The 24979-nt window shown below is 43.2% G+C and overlaps 1 protein-coding gene across 2 annotated transcripts in view; it reads left to right on the forward strand.

Moving 5' to 3' along the window:
* tsnare1 (T-SNARE Domain Containing 1) overlaps positions 1-24979 on the forward strand; it is an 875956-nt gene that overhangs the window by 175698 nt on the left and 675279 nt on the right. For both annotated transcript variants that reach the window (XM_078540971.1, XM_078540972.1), the window contains exon 2: positions 1258-1388. In XM_078540971.1, the coding sequence (XP_078397097.1) occupies positions 1304-1388 (85 nt within the window). In that variant the 5' untranslated portion in view covers positions 1258-1303. The remainder of the gene's footprint in view (positions 1-1257; positions 1389-24979) is intronic.

A 24979-nucleotide genomic window follows, 5' to 3' on the forward strand; every position in this document is an offset into this window, starting at 1 on the left:
AGTCTAGAGGTAAAAGGCATGTATGAGGATTTCAGCAGCAGATGAATTGAGGCAGCTGGGGAGTCCAGCAATTATATTTGCATCTCTGCAAAATCCTTGATGTTAGTAATTAGCATTGTATTTTAACAAGTCCTGAAGCCATTCCCCAGAATTAGTGTTAGGGTTATAAGTATTGTGTTCAATTGTTCAGAGTTTAATTATATCCTTACTGATTGTTCACTGCTGTGTGCTGTCAGTCAAACCTGTGGATGTGGTCACAGTCATTTAAAAAACATTTCTAATATAGCTCCTGTTCCCTCTCTCAATCTGGTAAGAGCCATCTCTGCATATATCCAAAGCAGAAAACACAATAATGAGGATAGGCTAAAATCTTTCAACTTTGAAGTGGTGTCACATACAAGAAGCTAAGAAGGTAAATAAGTTAGTTCTGTGCACCGTGTTCATTCAATCTCCATAGAGAAGAAACCATAGATATACACTGGTAAAAACAACTCTCCTTACGTTTCCATCTCCCTACGCACCCACCTCTCTGCCCACTCTCCCTTTCTCTCAACTCTCTCTACCTTTTTATTTTACCAATACTAGTGTGATCATTGCTACTCTGCATTTTCCTCTTTTCCCTCTAAGCTGTAAGTAGTCCACTCTGCTGCTTGCTAATTTTTCTCCCAAAATCCCGAATGTTGAACTTGAGACTCGACTGACGCTGTGACTAAATCTCTCCCAGAACCACATACTCCTCTTGTATATTTTTCAGGGGTTTGTAATCCATGCTTGGAATTTCATAATTATGTTCTTGATATGCCTCAACAGCTACCCTCCTGGTGTTTTCACTTTGATGGTACTGCTAGATAATGATAATGGGAGGCTGACTGCATTTTTCTTTTTAAATTTCAAGATTTTCGCTATAATCTCACGCTGACTCTAGGAACTGAACTTAGATGTGAATGCGGGTATGAAAATTAGATTAATGTTTCAAATTTGGAGATTCCTTTGTCGCTATATCATTTGGTGCGTTTCTAGAGAAAATTGCGGTATAGGCTAAGTTGGTGAGGTTGCCATCTGAATGATTCTAATGTTCTATTACTAAACAAAACCTTCAGTTCCCTCCCATTGGTGTGGTTTTCTGTTTTAAATGTTGCTTGCTTAAAAAAAATTAGCTTGTATGAATCTAATTAATGGTTAAAATCACTGCAATCTTCAGGAAGAATAATCTTTTGATATATTTCTAATATCTCTCTTGACCTGTCTTTCTTCCAGCTGTTTTCTGAGGTGTATTCTTCGGAGTTCCATTCACACAGCAAAAATGTCATATGGGGCTATCGATGGCAGCAGCTTCAGTGGACACAACCCATTTGGAGGACCATCCAGGCAAGGGTACCAGCCTTTAGGTAAATCTCACCGTTTGATAACCTTTCTAGAATATTTCTGCAGTAATTTTAGTTTTGATAAACTTAGGACTGTAGCTTTGAAAATAATTCTGTTGTAAGATCACATGATCTGTGTAAGCCAATGAGTTAGCAGTGCGGGGAACCCCTCGGAGGGAGTTCTTCTTTAGTCATAGAGTTAGACACAAACATGTACTTGCTGCTGCTGTCTTATAAATAAAGTTCAATGTTTCCACCAAGAAAAGTTGCCTGGAAAATCAACTCCATAACAATTTCATAGATCATTTTTCTTGTTGACAATCAAACCCACAAGAGCCTGATGCTTTGTGTTTGTCTAGCGTCTGGAGCACCAGCAGGCTGCATCATTTTTACCATAATCCGAATATTCAGTCAGTTCAACCTTGAGGCAAGTTCAAAGCTACACGGCCCTACATCTGACACACTAACCCTGCCAGAAAGCAGCACTTCTTGGAACTATTACTACATTTCTCATACTATTAATGTGTCTTTTAGAGTTTAGTTTATGCACTTATCTGCATTACACAAAAACACCCACCTTCATTAGTGTAGCCTGCTGAAGAGGAGAGGACCACAGAAAGCGATAGTTTCCTGAGCTCCTCCAGGACTGGCAATGTCTGATATAAACACAAACCACAGTCAAAACTTCTTGGCCATGGACAGGCTGAGCTTTCAGATTGCTCACGGAGATCAACAATTTTCTTCCTATTTGCCAATTATATGAACCTCACATTGTGCAGTTCGGAAGCCAGAAATAAAATTTGCAAATTATGGGACTATTGTTTTAGTGAGCGAGCGGTAGAGCTATGGAACAGGCTCCCCTGCAAGATGGTGGAAGCAGACACATGGTAGTGATGCCTGAAATGGAAATTAGATAGTTCTTTCAAGAAACATTTTGGGCTTCAGTGTTTGATTAATTTGAGACATGATGAATGGCAAGCGTGGCATTCCGAGGTGGGCCTATGGTTCCCAAAGCACTCCTCCACTGGGGATTTTCCTTGTCTTTTGGCCAGGTCTATTATGGATTATTAGTGATTGATTGCTATGGCTAGTCAACAACTCTAGTATTGTGTAGTATACAACTATCAGGTGGTAGAAGCTGAAGTAGATGGATGTTTTTTTTTTGGTCCTGTTTCTCTGCTATGTCTGTCATGGAATCCATTGCACATTGTAAGACCGTGGATTCCACAAAGCTAGTCGTTTTCTTACATGTCACCACACCTCTTGTACAATAAATTCTGTAATCTCAAGAAAATAATCAGATCTGTTCAAAATATTTATAGGATGTTGGCAGTAACCCACTCTGATTTGTAAAGATGACATAGATATAAGTGGGAGGCTATTCGGTCACTTACGTCTGTAATTTCATTACTTTGGCGACACTAGCTTTTTAAAAAATTCTTTCACGGGATGGACAACAATTGCGAGACCAGCAATTATTGCCCATCCCTAATTGCCCTTGAGAAGGTGGGGGTGAGCTGCCTTCTTGAACCGCTGCAGATCATGTGGTGTAGTTACACCAATGGTGCTGTTAGGGAGGGAGTTCCAGGATTAACTGTGGAACGTGTTTACTTTTGTTCTTTTGCTTGTTTTTAAAAAGCAGATAAATAAATTTGAATTATTTTGCTCAAGTTAATGGCTATCTGTGTTGGAGATCGGAGCAGTCTTCTCTGCTTTACTCCGCTTTTCATATTCGGTACTTATAGCAGATATAACACGTTAGATGCAGAATATGATACTTCTGAATGATCGTATAAAATTCACCTTAATCCAAACCTCACAGGAACACTTTATTGTTGTTTTTATTGAGCTACCCGTTGTACAATTTCAGGTGATTATCAAAAGATAGAATACTGCAAATCTTTGAAACAAAAAGAGGAAATTGCTGGAAACACAGCAGCTCAGGCAGTATCTTTGGCAAAAGGAAAACAAAACTTATCACTTCAGGTATAACCTTTCATTGGAATTGGAATATATTGCAAATGAACAACTTATAAGCAGGAAGAGAGAGAGGGAAAGGGATAGGAAGACCACATGTACTAGTAAAAAGACTGGTAAAATGATGAGGAAGCAAACAAGAGATGGTTAATTAACAGAAGTGATAATGGCATTAGACAAAATTAGATTGGATAAGAAAAGTATAGAAGTAAACAGTACATATGAGACAACAACATAAATGACTGATTTTTTTTTATATAGCACCTTTAATGTAATGAAACATCCCAAAGTGCTTCACAGGAGCATTATCAAACAAAGTATGACAGAATCACATAAGATTTTTTTCATTTATGGGAGGTGGGCATCTCTGGCTAGGCCAGTATTTATTGCCTATCCCTAATTGCCCTTAAGAAGGTGGTGGTGAGCTGCCTTCTTAAACAGCTGCAGTCCATGTGGTGTAGGTACACCCACAGTGCTGTTAAGGAAGGGAGTTCAAGGATTTTGACCCAGCGACAGTGAAGGAACGGCAATATATTTCAAAGTCAGGATGGTGAGTGACTTGGAGGGGAACTTCCAGGTGGTGGTGTTCCCATGGATCTGCTGCTCTTGTCCTCCTAGATGATAGTGGTTGTGGGTTTGGAAGATGCCATCTAAGGAGTCTTGGTGAGTTCCTGCAGTGCATCTTCTAGATAGTACACACTGCTGCCACTGTGCGTCAATGGTGGAGGGAATGTTTGTGGATGTGGTGCCAATCAAGCGGGCTGCTTTGCCCTGGATGGTGTCAAGCTTCTTGAGTGTTGTTGGAGCTGCGCGCATCCAGGCAAGTGGGGAGTATTACATCACACCCCTGACTTGTGCCTTGTAGATGGTGGACAGGCTTTTGGGAGTTGGGAGATAAGTTACTCGCCGCAGGATAATCAAAAGCTTGGTCAAAGAGGTATGTTTTAAAGAGTGCCTTAAGGAAGGAATGTGAGATAGTGAGGCAGAGAGTTTAAAAAGGTATTCCACAGCTTGTGGCCTAGGCAACTAAAGGCACAGCCTCCAATGGTGGAATGATTAAAACTGGGGATGCACAAGGCCAGTATCAGAGGATAGCAGGCACCTTGGAGGGCTGTGGTGCTGGTGGTGATTCCAGAGTTAGAGGGGTGAGGCCACGGAGGAATCAGGAGTTAGTGTAGGTCAGTGGGCATAGGATTGATAAGGGAACGGGACTTGTAGTGAGTTGAAACATAGGCAGCGAATTTTGGATGACCTCGAGTTTATGGAGGGTATAATGTGGGAGACTAGCCAGGAATGCATTGGAATAGTCAAGTCTAGAGATAAAGTAAGCATGGACATGGGTTTTAGCAGCAGATGAGCTGAGACAGGTGAAGTCGGGTGAACTTACAGAGGTGGAAATAGGTGGTCTTAGTGATGGCATGAACATGAGGCTGGAAGTTCATCCTGGGATCAAATATGACACCAAGGTTGTGAACGGCTTGATCTTGGACTGTTGCCTGAGAGAGAGATGGACATGGTAGCTAGGGAACAGAGTTTGGAGGGAGGTGGGGGACTGAAATAATGGAGGAACTTTCTGTTTATGCGGATGTCAGATAAGCAGTCTGATAGTTCAGCAACAGTGGAGGAGTTGAGAAAGGTAGTGGTGAGACCCAGGGAATATAGAAGAGCTAAATCAGGAGAGCTAAATGGAAAGGCTCCAGTTGCCCAGGATTATGGTAGAAGAAAAAGATGAGCTCAACACCAGAGCTCCAAAGTATCCTGTCGGTAGTCTATTAATGGTGAAAGTTCTAGCTGCAGAAGTCCTGGTATACCCATCTGACATTAGCAGAAGCTATTGTCAAGCAATATTATAGGTGCTATGGTTAATGTCCGAAGTTGCTGAAGTCACTGTTAAGGCCAGAGCGCTGCAAAGTGCCTAATGAGAAGATTAAGGGCTGTTCCTCAAGCTTGTGTTGAGCTTCATTGGAACGTGGTAGAAGGGATTTGAAATTGACTTTGACTTCTGTCAAAAATTCTAGTGTGCCTTTGAGATTGAATGAATTTAGCAGTGGATGTGTATTTCCTCCACAGTTAAGCTTTGTAAAGTTAAGAAGGTTCAGTTTCTCAGTCAGATGTGCATTACTTCCAACCTGCATCCATCCTGTGTTGAAATGAATACCCACTATTCTACTCTAACTCAACTATTTTCTTTTCTATTCTGTTTCCTATGATACAGTCCTCTTTTCATGCCTGAGTACATACTTCTTAAGCCGTTCCTTAATTCGGAATCCTCTTTACATTGTGCTATCTGCTTGACTTGCTGTTCATCGTGTTCTGCACACAGAAATTTTCCTCGAACCTTGTTGCCCAGAACTGAACTTTGCAATCAGGATGTGCCTGAATTGGAAGCACCCTATCATTCCAACATAACTGCCTTAGATAAGTACTTTATTGGGTTTACAGAATAGCTCAGCATTCTGTTCACATTATTGATTGGTGCTCTACATCGACAAGAGATGTTGAATCTATAATCTTTCCTTTATCTCTTTTAGCCTCTGTTAGCCAGTTCAGTACTGTTCATTAAGTGTGTCTCGTATTCTTTCCTCAATTGTGTAAAACGTTGTACCTTTTCCATTGTCATCTCCTATAAGTAGTAGTTCACACTTTGCTCTATTTAGATTTCATCTGGAATAGTTTTGTTCACATGCAGATTTTAAAATCTAAGTCCTTCTATACGAATTCCCATATCAAACTGGACAGCCATTCTCTTTCCCTCCCTCCCTCCCCCCCTCCCTCAAACAAATATGCTATTAAGATGGCAGGATTGTCGTTATGTGGAGAGATTGGGCCAAATGGGCCTGTAGTCACTGGAGTTAAGAGGAATGAGGGGGGGATCTCATTGCAACATTTAAATTCTGACAGGGCTGGATAGACTGGATGCAGGGATATTGCTTCCTCTGGCTGGGGGGTCAAAATCTCAGGATATGTGGTAGGCCATTTCGGACTGAGATGAGGAGAAATTTCTCCCCTCAGATGGTGGTGAACCTGTGGAATTCTCTACCACAGAGGGCTATGGGGGCCAAGTTGCTGAATATATTTAAGAAGGAAATAGATAGATTTCTGGACTCTAAAGGTGTCAAGGGGTATGGGGAGAGAGCAGGAGTTTGGCATTGAGTTAGAGGATCAGCCATGATCATATCGAATGGTGGAGCAGGCTCAAAGGGTTGAATGACCTACTCCTTCTATTTTCTATGTTTCTATGTTTACTTCATTTAGAATCACCTGACAATTTAATCAAATTGCGTACAATAATTTATTATAAAGTTTCAGCCCTGGCTCATTCATGAGCACTCGCCTCTGAGTCAGAGGGTTGTGGGTGCAAGTCTCACTCTAGAGACTTGAGCACAAAAAGCAAGGCTAACACTCCCACGCAGTACTGAGAGAGAGCTGCACTGTCAGATGCTGCCTTTTGGATGAGATATTAGATCAAAGTCCTGTCTGCGCTCTCAAGTGGACGTAAAAGATCCCACAGTACAATTTTGGAGAAATATCAGGGTTATCCCTTGATATTTTGACCAATAGTTATCCCCCAATCAACATCCCAAAAACTGATTATCTGGTCATGATCACATTGCTGTTTGTGGGAGTTTGCTGTGCACAAGTTGACTGCTACATTACCTATATTATAACAGTGACTGCACTTCAAAACGTATTTCATTGGCTGTAAAGACTTTGGGACATTGAGTGGCCATGAAAGGCGCTATATAAATGCAAATCGTCTTTAGTATTATAGAATCCAGATTGTTTATTTAGTTTAGAAAAATCAGTCCTGGTATCACTGCCCAAACATCACAGTTGCCGTGATCTGAGTCAATTCCTTGCCCTTAAAAGTTCCAAGTTACACCTGGAATTTCCTTTTCCTTGAGCTTTCAGGAAATCTGGGGACATACTGTCACGGAGCTTCCCACCAATGACCTTCGAATGTTGCTTTCATGAAAAAGTCATTGGTCATGCAGGAACACTGGTTTCTGAAACCAAGTTGATTGCTGTTTACAAGGCTATTTTCCTTGAATTATCTTGTCTCCTCTCCTTCTGCTCTCAATCTTGGCGATACCTCCAGGCGCAGACTCGAGGGTTCTTTGTAATCAGAAAAATGTACATAACATCTAGGCCAGAATTTTTACCTTGATGGGCGGGCGGGCAGCCAAACTCTGCTGCCGAAATGGGACCCGCTGCCATTTTGAGTGGGCGAGCCAATTAAGTCTCGCCTAGCGGCCTGCCCGACAGGAAGCGCTATGCGCTTACTGTTCAGGGGGTGGAGGGATTCCCCATCTGCCAAAGCGCGCTTTTTTGTGCATGCATGCGAAAGAGTGCACATCTCCCTGAGACTAAGTGCTGTCTCAGGGAGATTACTGACAGTGTAAAAAATCTTTAAAAATAGAAAAATATTAAAATTATTAACATGTCCCCCTCATGTGACAATGTCACAAAAGATGGGACATGTTAATAAGAAGCACATAAACTTTATTGAAGTTTTTAAAAACGGACATGAAACCTCATCCCGCCAGTGGATGAGGTTTCATGTATTATCAGAAGCCCGCTGGGGCTCCTGGCCTAAGCATTTAATAAGCTTAATTATCCTGTCAATGGCCTTAATTGGCCATTGACAGATTGGCGGGCGGACAGCTGATTTCACTGTCCGCCCACCTTCCTCAATATTTAAGTGGACCGGGATGACGTCGGGGGTTCCTCCCGACGTCATCCTGCATCATTTTCCCCTCGGCGAGCGGGTCCCGCCCCCAAATCGCCGATGGGAAAATTCTGCCTCTAGTCTAAATAAACCTTCAGTTATTCCCATTCGACTCGTGATGATGACGTGACATTGTAAGTGAGTTGAATTTTTTTAACAACAACAAAAATATCGACTTAAGGATATAGGGTTGAATAAGTTTTTTTGATATTTTTGAGTATTTAATATATTGGGCTGGATTTTATGGGCCACCTGTGGGCAGGAACGATGGCAGGTGGATGTGTATAATAGAGCACCATGCCATTGATGGAGTGCTCGCTACCAGCCTGCCCATCCCCACCATGATTTTACAAGCAATTAGGAAGGTGTGGTTGGGCCAACTGCCCATTGCCCAATTGATGTCCCTAATTAAGGGTCTCATCCTGCCACTGCTCCAATTTAACAGTGGTAGGAGAGGCCTGTGCCAAACATGCTGCCCAGAAGTTCTGTCCCTGCTGGCTGCTGCTCAGTAAAAGGAAGAGGGTGGGGGGCAGTGTCTCCTTCCGGGTTCCTGGTGCCAATAGGAAGTGCCCCCCCCCTCCAAATGACAGTTTTCCTTCTGTGTGTTGACTCTCCCCACTGATGTGTCCACATTCCCCCTCCAACCCCTCTCACCTCCCTCACCATGGCCTGCCAGCCTGAGATCCTGGACTTAACTGGGGGTCTGGGTCCATCGCTGAATATCTCTTCTTCGGCCTAGCTGCAGTACTGGCAGTGGCCACCGCTCCTTTTGTCACTGCTAGTACTGCTATTCGGAGGTCAGGAGCTCTATGAGGTAGGCCGCCTTCCTGGAGAGGAACGGAAGTCTTGCCTTATAATAATTAAAGACCCGTTAGCTGAAAATTAAAAAGGGGTAAGCCAGCCAACTGGAGGGGGGCACGGCCCCGATATTTACACTGGGGAGACCACCCTTAGCGTAGCTCAATGTGTCTCAGGTATACCTTTGGCGAGTCATATCTAGATGTGAGCATAACCTGTTAAGAGCTAGCTGGTTAGCTTTGCTTGAAGGCTCCTTATCATTGATAGGGCATGGCATTTACAATTTTTGTGACAGGCCTCTTACTTATTCATTTCTAATTTTCTCTTAAATAATATAAGATAAAAAACAGAAAATGTTCGAAATTCTCAGCAGCTCAGGCTGTTCAACCTGTTGAGGTTGAAAGAGCTAAAGTGCTGGGTTTAAAGCCCCCCAGGAGGAGATTGGCATGCAGTCATAAAATTGGGCATCATGTCACAGGTACCGTTCCCAGTGCCTATCCACCTGCTCCAGTCGCAATTTTGCCAGCACAGGGGAATGTTTTCAGGAGCCGAGCCCCCCATCCCCAACCCCCACCACAACCACCCATAGTTCAGTTGAAGATCTTTAGTGGCCAAATGATGGCCACCTAAATGCTTCCCCCACTGGGATTTAACTTGTGGCAGGAGAGGACCATGCCACCTATGCAGCCTAGCAGCTTTCACTGTTCAGGCTGATGGGTGGGTAAAAAGGGGAGGTGGGGGGAGGGTGAATGCCTCCTTTGTGCCCATTGGAGATCTTCCCACCACCCACCCCTGCCACTCCCGTCCTGTGCACCATGGCCCTCCAAACCCCTCTGCCCCCCCCCACCCCTTACCAACCTCACCAGGCTGGCAGACCCTGGTGATAAATCCCACAGGCACATTTATTTTTGCATCCAGCTCCATCAGCGATCACATTTGGGGCTGAATGCTTGCCCAGCTGTGGCTACCGTCCCGGGCTATTAAATGGCAACAGGGCAAGCCCACCAAGCGGGAATTGGCTCGCCTGTGATTCTTACGCTGGGCAGCAAGCCCTCCTGCCCCCACCGTCACCCGCCATCCCAGCCCCATGTTTCAGATCAGAGACCTTTCATCAAGTTTCCTCCTGTTCGTGGAATCATCAGAATTGTTTGGACTATCCATTATTGAATGTCTGCTGGAAGATCCCAGGTTCATGTTCAGGACAGAGTTTTTTGGGGCAATGGTAATCAACAGGCTTCCCATCCCAAATCACTATCCAGTATCCTAAGTTGGTAATTGTAGATCTTGGGAAGGACAGCAGCAGCCTTGGATATTTTGCCTTCCATGTCAGTGTGCCAGCACACATGGGCACGGCTCATACATGAAGATTGATCATTTGGGTGAGGTACCAGGCAGCGGTTGGCGCTTTTAGAACCATACCCAAGCATGAGTCAATCCCTTCCAAAGAAAGAGAGAGAGAGAGTGTGATTATTATTGGAAACCTATACAAATGATTTATATAGCTCGCAGCAAATAGACAACGTGCAGTGAAATTAGGACATGTTTGTCCTAGAGATTTGAAGTCAAAGTCAATGTGTTAGAATTTCACAACCATTTACACTAAAGGGATATTAAATGTCCTAATATTCTTGTTCACCATTCTTAAAAGCCTGTAAGCTGATCTCTCCAAAGGGACTGGAATAACCAATCTCAGCGACACTCTATCAACAGTGCAGACAGTATCCAGGGCTCTGACTTAACCATTGCTTTTCCATGTCTGTGTGTATACAAACTGAGGCCAACTGAACTCTACCTATTGTTTATCCTTTCTCAAAAACCTAATTTTTGTATTAATTATGGATTTTTAATAGTGGAATATACATAATATCACCCAAAGATTTCACTTGGAAAGATTTGGAAACATTGCTGTGTTTTGTTTTTCGAACAATTGACCATTTATGCATTGGCTTCATTTAGCAGAGCAGATATTTCTTCATTTCCATAGGAATTTACAGCACTGAAAGAGATTATTTGACCTATTATGTTATTAGCATCACATGGACTGCAACAGCTCAAGAAGGCAGCTCACCACCACCTTCTCAAGGGCAATTAGGGATGGGCAATAAATGCTGGCCTAGCCAGCAACACCCACATACCATGAATGAATAAAACAAAATGTCTTTGGCTCTTGTTAGAGCAAAAATTAATCCCACTGCCTTGCTCTGGCTACGTATCTTCATACGCTTCAATTGTTTATCTGCCTTCCCCTCGTAGATGCAATGGTCTTTGTCTCAATTACTTGTTTGTAAGTACACTGTGGAATGAATCATTCATGAGTGAAACCATGCTGATGAAATGTGACACAATGGGCTGGTCGAAACGCTGGGCTGAATTCCAGGTCAGTAACCTAGAAGTGGCTGTTCTGGGACCCTGGAAGAGGTTTTCGAGGAAGTGGACAACTGTGAGGTAGCCTCAGAGAGCCACGTCCAATGAAGAATGGTGGGTGTGCTCCGCAACAGGGAGGGTCGATGTGAACGCATGAAGCTCTGGATGGCAGGCAGTCCAGTAGGGAGAAGTGGGTGCTGATGCTGCCTCAAGATGCCTTAAAGGTTATGGGGAAAAGGCAAGAAAGTGGAGTTGAGGATTATCAGATTAACCATGATCTCATTGAATGGCGGAGCAGAGTCGATGGGCTGAATGGCCTACTTCTGCTCCTACGTCTGATGATCTGGTCTCTGCATGGCAGGCCGTCCTGCAGGGAGAGGTGGCCGCTGATGCTGTAGGGGAGGGGCTGCAAGGGTACCTCAAAATTGAGGCACCACCTGAAGACTTGTAAATGATGCAAAATATACTGTGGCCCTTGCGGTCCATCAGATCCATACTGGGCTGCTTCTCAGGATGCACTGCTGGTCACCCTGGCCTGCTGCCAAGGGACCCACCGCCATTTCGTCTGCAGATTCCAGCCACATCAGGGGACCTGTCCGCCATCCGGAAAATCCAAGTGATGTGTGGAAAGTGCCCTAAATTGACACTACCCATCTCTGGAAATGGGAACATACCGGCAGACCTGGTAGCGAGAAATTGCTGGAATGCCTGGTGCCAAGACCACTTCCACCTTGCAATGAAAATTCAGCCTAATGTTTCCAGGTTTTATTTTCGCAAGCAGAGGGAAAGGCTTGCCAGTCAATTTTGTGATTTTAAAGTAATTTGCAATAATGTATCTCAGAAAATTATTCAATACTTTGCTCTAAATGGTATGAATACTTCAGGTCAAGTCATCGATATTTGCAGTGACGTAAGCTTATCTTAATAAATAAATAAATAAAAGAAGTGGCAATAATAATCAGTGAGCAGCAAACTTTTGGCAAATCACATTTATTGGTTTCAGGCTAACAAATTGGTTGGGTCAAATGTCAAGTAATGAACTTGATGTAGTGGACAGTTTCTCTCTTGAAACAGATATCTTTATTTACAGAGCTCTTTTAGAAGCTACATGCTTGAACCAGGTCCACTACTAGAAAGCTCCAACCCTAAGATTACCCTCACTTAGATCTCATTGCTTCAGTACAATCATATGACTCCTAAAGGCAGTAGGAAAGATTATACCTACACTCTACAATATCTTATGGTGATGACAAAGATAGAGGATAAACTTGGTGAAGCACTATCTGGTGAACATTAATGCCAAGTCCCGCTGAGCTCAAGATAAAATTTAAAACCGGGAGAGGAAAACAAAATAATAAAGGAACTTGCATTTATTCAGCACCTGTCATGACCTCAGGAACTCCCAAGGCACTTTACAGCTAATTAAAAACTTCTGAAGATTACTCACACTTGTAACATCGAGAAAACCTGCAGCCAACTCGTGTATGGCAAAGTCCCAAAGACAGCAATGAGATAATGACTAGATAAGCTGGTTTAGGAATATTGGCAGAAGGATAAATATTGGCCAGGACAGCGGGAGAACAATCCCCCTGCTCGAATAGTGCACCCGGATCTTTTGCGTCCATCTAAGAGAGCAAAGTGGACCTTGGTTTAACATCTCATTGGGAAGATGACACCTCCGACAGTGCAACACTCTGGCAGTACTGTACTGAGGTGCCAGCCTAGATTATATTCTCAAGTCTCTGGAATTGATCTTGAAACCACAACCTTGCGATTCAGGTGAGAGTCCGACCAACTGAGCTGAGGCCGACACTTTGAAGGATTATAACTATTAGTCCAGTTTCAGTGAAAGATAAAATAGCACCTTTCCTTAGCTGGGCAGAGGAGCACCTGTATACCATAACTTAAGCAACCAAGATGGTTATGAAGTGAGCAACCCTGTCTGAAGAACCTTCTTGATGACATTTTGTATGTGACTGATAAAGTAGCTAATGGCATTCCCTCTGGTATAGCTTCACAAAGCAAATTTCTGGAAACACCAGAACAGTGACCATTGTTATTTGTTAACAGCGCAATGAGTGACTTCAGAAGAACATAGGCAGATTAGTACATTGACCAGAATTAAGAAGCACTTTATTGTGAAGAAGTGGTGAGGTAATATATTTTGAAAGAATAAGAAGAAATATATACTCAGCAGCATAGCTTTCAAAAGGAATTGAAGAGAACAATAGACAGGGTGTGCAAATATTAAAACTTTTAAAAGTTGGGGAGCAAGCTGTAAAAGAAAACTAGATTAAAGCAGAGATGGGGCTCGGTTTAAGAAAACAATTAATAAGGCTGCAATGAAAATATTAGCATTAAAATTCTGCTCTTGTGTGCCAACGATGCAGGGAGCACACAGCCATGGGGAAAAGGCCTGATAGGTGCTGTTAACTCTTGTTGGTCTCTTTGCTCGGGTGATTAGGGTATGCAAGGACGAGTTGGACGATTGTAAGCATATGGAATGGCCACCAGAAAGAATGCGTGGAAGTTGAATCCATCATATTTATTCACTGCCCAGTAGAAATTAAATGGTCAAAGGAAAAAAATCCTTTTCCTAAATCCTATCAAATCTAAATCTAGGTTAGATTAGACAAAGAGAATCGGAACTCATTCAGAGAGCCAACATAGATGTGATGGGCAGAATGGCCTCTTTTTGTGTTGTAAAATTCAATGATCCTAAACGTTTGAAAAAGTGAAAGATTACTAATTTAAACTAAAGCTGTACAGGATCGAAATGTGAGACCGAATATGAAAAGTGACTCATAAATTGGAAGCGGAGGGGGAAACATTCCTCAAGTGCCATGAAATTGTAAACTTGTTCTGTGTAAATTATTATTATTTTTTTTTTTGCTGCTCATACCACATGGAGGCTGCCTTTCCTGAGAGCACTTGTAAATGCCAATTAGGACTCGAGCATTACATTGAGCCGCACAAGAATCGGGGTTTGCACCCCGATTGCTCCTTATCTATGTCAATGAAACCTGGCTGTAAACTGGTTAAATCTTGCTGATCGCACAAAAGTAAGGACAGTATTAGAGAATGAAGCTGCAGCAATAATTTGCAAAAAGGATTTAGAACAGTTGAGCAATTGGCAGACATGAGGCAAATGAATTATAGCATTAATAAATTTTAAGCTATACTTAAGCAATTGAAAAACTGTGGGACATAAATATGTAATGAATAAAGCTGAATTAGCACAAAGATACTTAAAAAAAAGGGCAATACTGATGCAGTATGGCAGATTGATTTAGAACAATAATAGAATGTGTGCATATATAGACAAAGCAGCAAAATAAAGTTAACAGAATTTATTACTAAGTTTTAAGAATGCACTGCTCAGATAACAGCATTTTTTCCAGTTTTGGTCAAAGCATGGTGAAAAAGATATGTTTGTCTTGATTAGTGCATTAATCCAATGAGGCAAATATGTCAGGGCTAGTGAAATACAATTGGATGAGATAATGGGAATATTAGGCTAGAGAATGAGACCATTTGTCCCTCTGTGTCTGTGCCTGTCCCAGAATCCTATTAGAGCTATCTATTCTAATATTTCTGTCAGTTTGGTTCAGCGGGTAGCAATCCTTGGAGACAGAAGCCTATGGGTTCAAGTCCCGCTACAGACTTGAGCACATAATCTAGGAAGACAGTATCCTCAGCGTCCCCACCACAAACTCCGTACCAATCACTGCCTGACCAGTGTCTTAGGCTGAACCAGACAGTCTGCAATCCTGGCATCTTAGTTGACCCTGAGCTGAACTTCAAATCACATATCCCCTCTATCACTCAAATATTCTTCCACCTCCAAAAGATCGCCCATGTGCATCCCTGCCTCGGCCCACCTGCTGCTCAAATCCTCCCGATATTCTGTAGTAGAAACAGAAAACGCTGGAAAATCTCAGCAGATCCAGCAGCATCTGTGGAAGGAAACAGCTGCTGTTTCCAATTGAGGGCCTTTCATCAGAATAGATCCTATCTTCATCCCTCTAGAACATCCTCTCACTCCAGCACTGCAGTGTTCTCCTGAGTGAATACTATTACCTTTCCTACTTTCTTCCCTTGCCTATCTTTCCTGAACACCGCCAACCCTGAAATATTTAGCACCTAGTCCTGCCTTTCATGGAGTCAGTTCTCCGTTATTGCTCCAACATCATATTTCCATGTGGCTATCTTCACCTGCAGCCCCAGAAGGGAAAAACAGTAAAAACTGGGAAATAAGAATACTAGTCCTAAAATGAAACACCAGTAAAAACTGGGAAATAAGGTTACGGGTCCGAACTGTGTTTTTTCTTCTGGGGCTTATTTATGGGGCTTAAACCTTATTTATCATGCTCTACATATTCACATACATGCCCACTAACCCTAATTTAAAACTTATGTTTCTCTTACTCTGACCCCAACTAATGTCTGTTTCCTACTCTAGTATTATCTGATTCTCCCAATCCTCTGTGCATCTTGGTGTTCCTCTCTAATATTACCTCCTGGCTCCCTCATCCCTGCCAAGTTAGTTTAAAACTCCCCAATTACACTAGCGAATTACCCTACAGGGACACAGATCCAGGTTCTACTCAGTTGCCACCTGTCCAACCTGTACACGTCCCATTTCCCCCAGAACCAGTCCCAATATCGCAGGAATCTAAAACCGTCTCTCCTGCTCCATCTCTCAGAATCACAGAATCTCACAGTGCAGGAGAGGCCCTTCGGCCCAGCGAGTCTGCACCGACACTTGGGAAACACCTGACCTACCCACCTAATCCCATTTACTAGCACTTGGCCCATAGCCTTGAATGTTATGACGTGCCAAGTGCTCACCCAGGTACTTTTTAAAGGATGTGAGGCAACCCGACTCCACCACCCTCCCAGGCAGTGCATTCCAGACTGTCACCACCCTCTGGGTAAAAAAGCTTTTCCTTACAAACCCCTAAACCTCCTTCCCCTCACCTTGAGCTGTGTCCCCTCATGACTGACCCTTCAACTAAGGGGAACAGCAGCTCCCTATCCACCCTGTCCATGCCCCTCATAATCTTGAACACCTCGATCGGGTCGCCCCTGTCTTCTCTGCTCCAACGAAAACAACCCAAGTCTATCCAACCTCTCTTCATAACTTAAGTGTATCATCTCAGGCAACATCCTGGTGAATCTCCTCTGCACCCCCTCCAATGCAATCACATCCTTCCTATAATGTGGCGACCAGAACTGCACACAGTACACCAGCTGTGGCCTCACCAAAGTTCTATACAACTTCAACATGACCTCCCTACTTTTGTAATCTATGCCTCGATTGATAAAGGCAAGTGTCCCATATGCCTTTTTCACCACCCTACTAAGATGCCCCTCCACCTTCAAAGATCTATGGACACAGACGCCACGGTCCCTTTGTTCCTCAGAACTTCCTAGTGTCATGCCGTTCATTGAATACTTCCTTGTCAAATTATTCCTTCCAAAGTGTATCACCTCACATTTTTCAGGGTTAAATTCCATCTGCCACTTATCTGCCCATTTGACCATCCCGCCTATATCTTCCTGTAGCCCAGGACACTCAACCTCACTATTAACCACCCGGCCAATCCAAATTAACAATTGTTTGTAAAGCCTACAGCTCAGAAATTAGATCAGAACAGTAAAGGTGTTTTGTGAGCAGCGACACTTTGTACTGAAACTTCCTGGCATGTGCGCTAAATCAAGCCAATTTGGTAAATTCTGCTGTTGTTTAACATTGAACACCTTCAGGAGTCCATAGCAGTTTCTTACTGGATAGTTTATCAGCTGCTTTCTTTGCATTTGATTCATATATTCCCTACCTCTTCAGTTTTGATTTCCTGTTTTATTTGAAGCCAAAGTTTGACAAACAGGGCGTGTGCTCAGAAAACCTGAATAAGTTATAAATAGGTTAACCCAAATGGACAGCAAGCAAGATCAAGAGACAAGAATTGTTATGCATGAGTGAGAAACAAGTGAGAATCATAAGAGAGACCTGATGGGGCAAGAGCAAAGGAGTACAGAAAAGACAAATGTTTAATTGAGTGCAGAACAAGGAGGGGCCTTGAAAATGTAAGATGAAGTAATCAAGAGACAAAATAAAAGAAATAAAATAGAGCAGAGAGAATAAGAGGAGAGCAGAAAAGAGAGAGATTTTAAAAAAATTCATTCATGGGATGTGGGCATCGCTGGCTAGGCCAGCATTTATTGTCCTTGAGAAGATGGTGGTGAGCTGCCTTCTTTAACCGCTGCAGCCCATGTGGTGTAGTACACCCACAGTGCTGTACTGTGGGCCAGGATTTTGACCCAGTGACTGTGAAGGAACACTAATATAATTCCAAGTCAGGATGGTGAGTGCCTTGGAGAGTGAGAACGAGACAAATAAAAAGACTGTATGGTGTGAATGTTCTCAGATTATTTACCATCAATGACCATTAATTCATCACTGTAATTCCTGCCACTGACTGGAATTTATGTTTTAATGCAGCCAGCTGACACTCTGACACTGAGCATGTGCAAGAAGTGCTCCACCTTGTGTTTCTTCACAAATAACTCCTCCAGCGCTGCTGTCTGTAGAGGTGTCAGGAAAACTACCAGAATGCTTTTTGAGGGCTATGTCATTAAATGGTTAAATAAGATGGCTGGATTAAGGTAAAGTAGCAAAGTAGCAAAGCAAAGTAGCAAACATAGCATTAACAGACTCTTCCTCAGCGCGTGAGGCAAATCAGGTTACCCCTTTTAACTGGGCTTCTGTTTTTAAGCACAAATCCAAAACACCTGATTCCATTCATTGTAACTGATGCACTTACCGCAAACATTGTTGTTGTGTGAAGTGTTGTGTACAACTGAACACCATCAGCAGTGAGGAAGTGTAGAATATTTGAATATGCAGGCATGGATTTTCGCAGCAAAGGAGAGACTCTCCATCGACACCACTGCAAAAAAGGTGGAGGATGCTGAAATCCAGAAGTCCCAATCCCAAATATGGCACCTTCTATTTTCGCAAGGACAGGAATACAGCCAGGTTGGGATTTCTTCCTGTCGTTCAAGACACTCAATCTCACTGTTAATCACCCGGCCAATCTTTGTGTCATCCGCAAACTTACTAATCCTACTCCCCACATAGTCATCTATGTGGTTTATATAAATGATGAATATTAGGGGACCCAGCACAGATCCCTGTGGTACGCCACTGGACACTGGCTTCCAGTCCCTAAAGCAGCCTTCTGTCATCACCCTCTGTCTCCTACAACTAAGCTAATTTTGAACCCACCTTATCAAATTACCCTGTATCCCATGTGCATTTGCCTTCTTTATAAGCCTTCCATGTGGGACCTTGTTGAAGGCTTTGCTGAAATCCATATAAACTACAGCCATGTGCTCACCTGCTCTTTCCTCCTATTTCTATACTCACTTATGCATGGTACAGGCATTAATCTCCCGATTACTACTTGTGGAGCCCTGCTTGCTAAATTATTTTTAGCTCTCAATACGTTGCCTGCAGGTCCTCATCCTTCTTTCCAACTATGTTGTTGGTGCCGATATGAACCACAACAACCACAGACTTTTCACCCTCCCCGCTGTGACAAACTTGCCCCTGGCACCAGGGAGGCAACATACCATCCTGGATTCATGTCTGTGGCTGCAGAAATGCCTGTCTGTTCATCTTAGTACCTTCAAAGTAGGAATGAGAAATTATAATTCTTGAAATTAATACAGTTTTTTTCTGGGATTTTTTTTTAAACTTGTGATTGACTCCAGATGACTCCTAGTGACTGGTAATGGTGATTGTTTTTTTGTGCCTACTCTGTAGTACCTTTTCTCCATATGGTAGCCTTATGTTGATGATCTTGGTTTGTTAATAATTTCTGTGAAAACTATTTGTCACTTTCTACTAAAGGGAAATGAGAAACTTTTTGTTTAGATGCCATTAAGCACAATGTGTAGTGGCAGGGCAAGAGTAGCTTTTCCAACAGAAAGCACTTAACAGTGGTGAGTTCTGCAATATTAAAGAGTGAATAATCATTGCCTCTTAGCTTATTGTCAGGAAACGTCAACACTTTGATCCATCAGAGCGCTTGAGCAGTAACTATTTTTAAGACAAGAGGCTATTCCTTCCCAAAAAGATTGGGAGAATTAGGAGAAAGTGTTTTGAAAATCTCTGCCTACAGAAACATTGCCAAGGTCATTAAGAAAATAAATGTGAAGCGGGCGGGTGTCTTTTAATGTTAGAATGTAGAATTTCATAACTGCACATTTCTCTTTGTTTGCAAATGTATAATCACACAGTAAGAAGGCAGCAGACGCCAGACACGGAGGGAGGGCATGAAACTGAGGTTGCACAATAATGGGCATTAGCGAATTGGCAGCCTGCTTTCCACCATGCTCAGTTTTCTTTTCCATTGACTTCAATGAAAGTCAGACAATTGGCTATCTATTGCCCATTTTTGAGCTGCTGTCCAAGAAAATTTTGTCCCTCAGCACATTTTCCTGGTACACATAACTGGCAGTAATCTGTATCCGGATGTGGTGCTGTGGGTAGGAATGGATAAAGTATTCACATGCTGGTGCAGAATACAGTCAGAAGGGGTTCATGAAGTTAAGTAGTGGAATCTGATGAGCTGGTGGCTGAACGTGCCCAGAAAAAGGGTGTTGATGTGTATTTGGGGCAGGAAGAGTATGAAACGCATTTGTGGAAGCAAGAATAGGAAGATCCCTAATGAGGCTGGAGTGAAAAGAAGAAAAATTGCGCAGTATGATGAGTACAGAGAGTGTCGTACAAGAGGAATTGGCATAAATTGCCAACCAGTATGCAGGGAAGGGTCCAGGTGATGGAAAACTGCAGAGGCTGCTGGCATTCTAGTACACTGGCTCCTCCTGATTGAGCAGCCTTGTTGTGCAAAGTGAAACCAGGATTGTGCTTGGTAACACCTGATGTTCTATGTGCTAAAAGAAAAAGCACTTTATGCTGGTCTTTTTTGGTAATCACAGAGCATAGAAAAAGGCCACTCTGCCCATTGGAATGAGCACCTCCCTTAAATCTTCCCTCACCTTTTCCCGCTTTAATGAGAACAATCCCAGTTACCCTCGTCTTTCTGGTTTATGCAAATTAATTAATGTTTCCGTCACTATAAAACCCAGCAGATGTGTTAATCAAAGTGTGTCAATTTGCTAATGGACATTCCTTCATTATGTACACAAATTTCATGTTATCGGTTGCAAAGTGCTCAACCTTAAATTTTCCATGTTTAAAACCTCTTTTCTGGTCTTCAACCCATCCACACAAGACAGCTAGCCAAGTGTTCTTTTAATTTCATTAATCTCTCTTTATGTTTCGAAAAATGTAATCATTATAAAAGCGATTTGGCTTCCGCTCTGGTTCTGTCAAATCATGCCCAGGCTAATTAGATGAAGACCTCCTGTTTTCTGGTTGTGAAGATTCCATTCCATTGAAGGTCCAACAGCCCGGGCCCCACACCCAGTGGGCGTGAGCTCACGCACACTATTGGCACTAACTGCAAGTTCCACTCAGAAGTCACAGGAGGCCAGTTGTGTGTGAAATAGAGAAATGTTATATGGGAACAATCGAAAGTGTTTGCTTGGACACGGGCATTTTTTTGTTGCGTTCATATAGCACTGTTCACGACCTCAGATGTCCTAAATCACTTTACAGCCAATCGAGTGTAGTTGTTCGCATTTTTTTTCATTATTCTTTCATAGGATGTGGATATCACTGACTAGGCCAGCATTTGTTGCCAATCCCTAATTTCCCTTGAGAAGGCGGTAGTGAGCTACCGCCTTGAACTGCTACAGCCCATGTGGTGTAGGTACACCCACAATGCTGCCAGGGAAGGAGTTTCAGGACTTTGACCTAGTGACAGTGAAATAATGGAGATAAATTTCCAAGTCAGGGTGGTGTGTGGCTTGGACAGGAACTTCTAGTTGGTGGTGTTCCCATGTGTGCTCTGCCCTTGTCCTTCTATATGGTAGAGGCCGTGAGTTTGGAAGGTGCTGTTGAAGGAGCCTTGGTGAATTCCTGCAGTGCACCTTGTAGATAATACACACTGCTGCTACTGTGCATTGGTGGTGGAATGAGTGACTGTTTTAAGGTGGTAGATGGGGTGACAATCAAGTGGGCTACCTTGTCCTGGATGGTGTCGAGCTTCTTGAAGCTACACTCATTCAGGCAAGTAGAGAGTATTCCATCACACTTCTGACCTGTGCCTTGTAAATGGTGGACAGGTTTTGGGAGTCAGGAGGTGAGTTACTCGCTACAGAATTCCCAGCCCCTGACCTGCTCTTGTAGCCACAGTATTTATCTGGCTGGTCCAGTTCAGTTTATGGTCAATGGTAACCTCCAGGATGTTGATAGTGGAGGATTCAGTGATGGTAATGCTATTGAACGTCAAGGGATATGGTTGGATTTTCTCTTGTTGGAGGTGGTCATTGCCTGACACTTGTGTTGTAAACATTACTTGCCACTTATCAGCCCAAGCAAATTCACGGGGTAACTATCCTTTGCTACAAGGTGCTGGTCAATTTGCATGTTAATAATTCTGTTACTATTTCAGAAAATTCTGGCCCAGTATTAAATAAATTCTAACAAATCTGAGTTATGCATTATGGGCAGAATTGTCACAGATTTGCGTGGAAATCAAGTTGTTTTACCCGTTGGGCGCAATGGTGGGTTTTCGCGCCATATTATCCCCTTCCCGCCTCATTAATTATGCAGCCACAGGAAACACGCCATCTCGCTGGCAGTTGGCCTCTGATTTGCCCGCCACACCGTTACTTTACCGCTTCCTCACGTAGGGTGCCATTTTAAAACTGTAGCCGTGCACACACTTCTCGATGCTTGCAACCAGGACTGATCCGGTGAAGACATACCCCAAAAGCCAAGAAGAGTGCAGCCCCCTAATTCAGTGACACATACCTGGGACACCTTCTTCACACTGTGGACACCCCCCCCCCCCACCCCGTAACGTCATCTACCCCCACTCTGGCTGCAGGAAGCCCATCAGTCTCACCACTCCAGCTTGGAAGTGGCGGAGGTGGTCAGTGCCAATACTGCACACAGAATGTTGGCCATTCAGTGCAGAAAACAGATGAATGATCTCATCCGTGCCTCCAGGGTAAGGCAATCATCTTAACGCTCTGAACTCTCACACTCACAAGGCCATCACACATTCACTGGCATCTCACTCACTGCCAGCTCAAGGGACAACACCACTCACTCACATACACCCTCACATCTCCATTTGGCCTCAAATCCTCTGGAAACTGCCTCTTCATCCCTCGCCATCTTGAGGCCACTTGCCCAGATCAACATGTGCCCCCCACACACACCCTGGGATACCCCCTTCCCCAGTGCAGCCCTCACCCTGCAGCCTCTTCCCTTGCTGAGGCCACTTCACCCCTTTCCCAAGCAAGCCCTAGCCCTGCAGCCATTGAAAAGCCAACCCCTGCCTTACGCTGGTCTGGTCAGTAGAGACCTGCCCGTGAGCCCCCCTAAAAGTGATGTGCTGCCTGTGAAGCCTGGCGCTAATGACCTTGAGTGTTGCCTGAGGCAAGGTGAGCAAACAAACTTCAAAGTCCCGAATGAAGTGCAGCTCGCCAGGCGCACGTCACTTATGTACAGTTGTGAAACACGTCAGCGTGCAATCATGCTGATGTGCCCAGATAATCCAGCGTGGGGGGGATGATTCCGGCGAGCCGGGCTTATAATGAGATGCTAAAGTATAGAAATTATGTTCCTGGCGTGCGGAGGTGGGAAACGCAGTCCGCCATTGACGGGTGGAGCGGACGATCGCAAACTGGTTTCACGATGGCATGAAACCGATTTTTGACTGTCTCGCCATTTTGTACCCCACTGCCTGCCATGACGCCCAATGCCAATGGGGCTGGAAAATTCCGACCTATGTCTTTGCATTGTTCAGGTGAATATTGATGTTCTTGAGCATTTTCTCTAAATGATAAATGCCTAGTGGTCCGTAGTTCTGTGATTCATATATCAATGCATTGTAGAATTTTAAGTCCGCATTTGCTTTTTCTCAGTCGTCTGTGTTGAATAGAAGCTCTAAAAGTGAATTAACCAAAGCTTCATTTGTCTGGGTTTTCTCCTTAATGACCCTGAGGTGGATCCAGTCTCCAGATACTTTGTCTTTCCTTGAAGATCTTCATAATACAGTATCTGCTTTATGATACCTATGGATAGATTCTGGAGCTGAAAATGTTTCGATTTGGAATTTGACTCATCTTCAATAATGAAGGCCAGCATGAAGAATTTCATTCACCTTCATCTCCGGACCTTCTAGATGGAATCAAATCCTAATTGGAGAAAAGAAAATACACTCAGAAAAAGAAAATGTTCTTTTAAGTCGTGTTCAGTTCCGCTCGCAGCTCTTTTAACCAATGAAACAGTTTGCAGCAAGACCCAGAAAACGTTTCGGCTTGGACTGATACGTGGCCAGTAACATTTGCACTACACAAGTGCCAAGCAATGATAATCTCCATCAAGAGAGTTTAATATCCTGAATAGTTGAATCTGCCACCGGCAACATCCCAGGGGCACATTGTTGACCTAAAGCTTAACAGGACTAGACGCATAAACCCTGTCATTGCAAGAGCAGTTCAGAAGCTGGATATTCTGAGATGTGTGACTCCTCTTAAATCTCCAAAGCCTGCCCAGCATCAAAAAGACACAAGTATTAATATAGCGATGTAATAATCACCACTTGCCTGGATGATTGCAGCTCCACTTGAGAAGCTTACTACCACCTAGGACAAAGCAGCCTTCTTGACCAGCACCCCATTCGCTACCTTAAACATTCACTCGCTCCACCACCGATGCAAAGTGGCAGCAGCGTGTACCATCCACAAGATGCACAGCAGTAACTCACCAAGGCTCCCTCGGCAGCACCTTCCATGGAAGAATATAGCCAGAGGGGGAAAAAAACATGAGAGTTAAGGAAGAGGCACATTTTAAATACATGGACAGCAGATGAGTGCATGACAAGAAAACATACAAAGAGTTTAGAGAGAAGTACAAAAAAAACCCAGAAAGAAAAAACAGTTCGGACCAGTACTTTTTGCTGTTTTTTTGCCTTCTGGGCAATTAGGAAGGTGAGCAGAACTATGAAAATATTATCAATGAGCAGAAAACAGAGATATTTAAGATATTTTTTGTATAGGCACATCAATGAAAAAAACAGAAGGTTGGGATGGCCATAGAATCAGGGGATATACAGAATAATACCAGAGGTAATGATCAAGAGATTCCAGAAATATTTAATAATTATTTTGTTTCTGTTTTTACCACAGTAATAGAATAGGTAAATGCCACAATGAATGATGAGCAAAGTAATGAGATATGTGCATTTAAAATTGTTTAAAAAGGCTGTAATAAATAAACTAATCAAACTGAGAGGATAAAGTTCCTGGTCCGGATGAATTGCATGCATGCATTTTAAAAGAGTCTAGTGTCCTGTTGAAGACAGGAAGGAAAATATATATCCACATCAACCTGGCTACTCTACAAAAATATTATTTTATTTGTTTTTAAAATGGACAATGGCTTTTCCCTGACTAGCCATGACTCATACCAGAGAAATTCCTAACCTTCAGAAACCAGCAGTGAACTGCTTATCTTTAAAGAGGCTCTAATGCTCCTGTCACTGCAGAAAATCAATTTCTAAGGCAGAGCCGGCCAACAGAGGCAGCATGTCTGCAA

Source organism: Cetorhinus maximus, chromosome 4, assembly GCF_964194155.1.
Source record: "Cetorhinus maximus chromosome 4, sCetMax3.hap1.1, whole genome shotgun sequence".
NCBI classification, from domain to species: domain Eukaryota; kingdom Metazoa; phylum Chordata; class Chondrichthyes; order Lamniformes; family Cetorhinidae; genus Cetorhinus; species Cetorhinus maximus.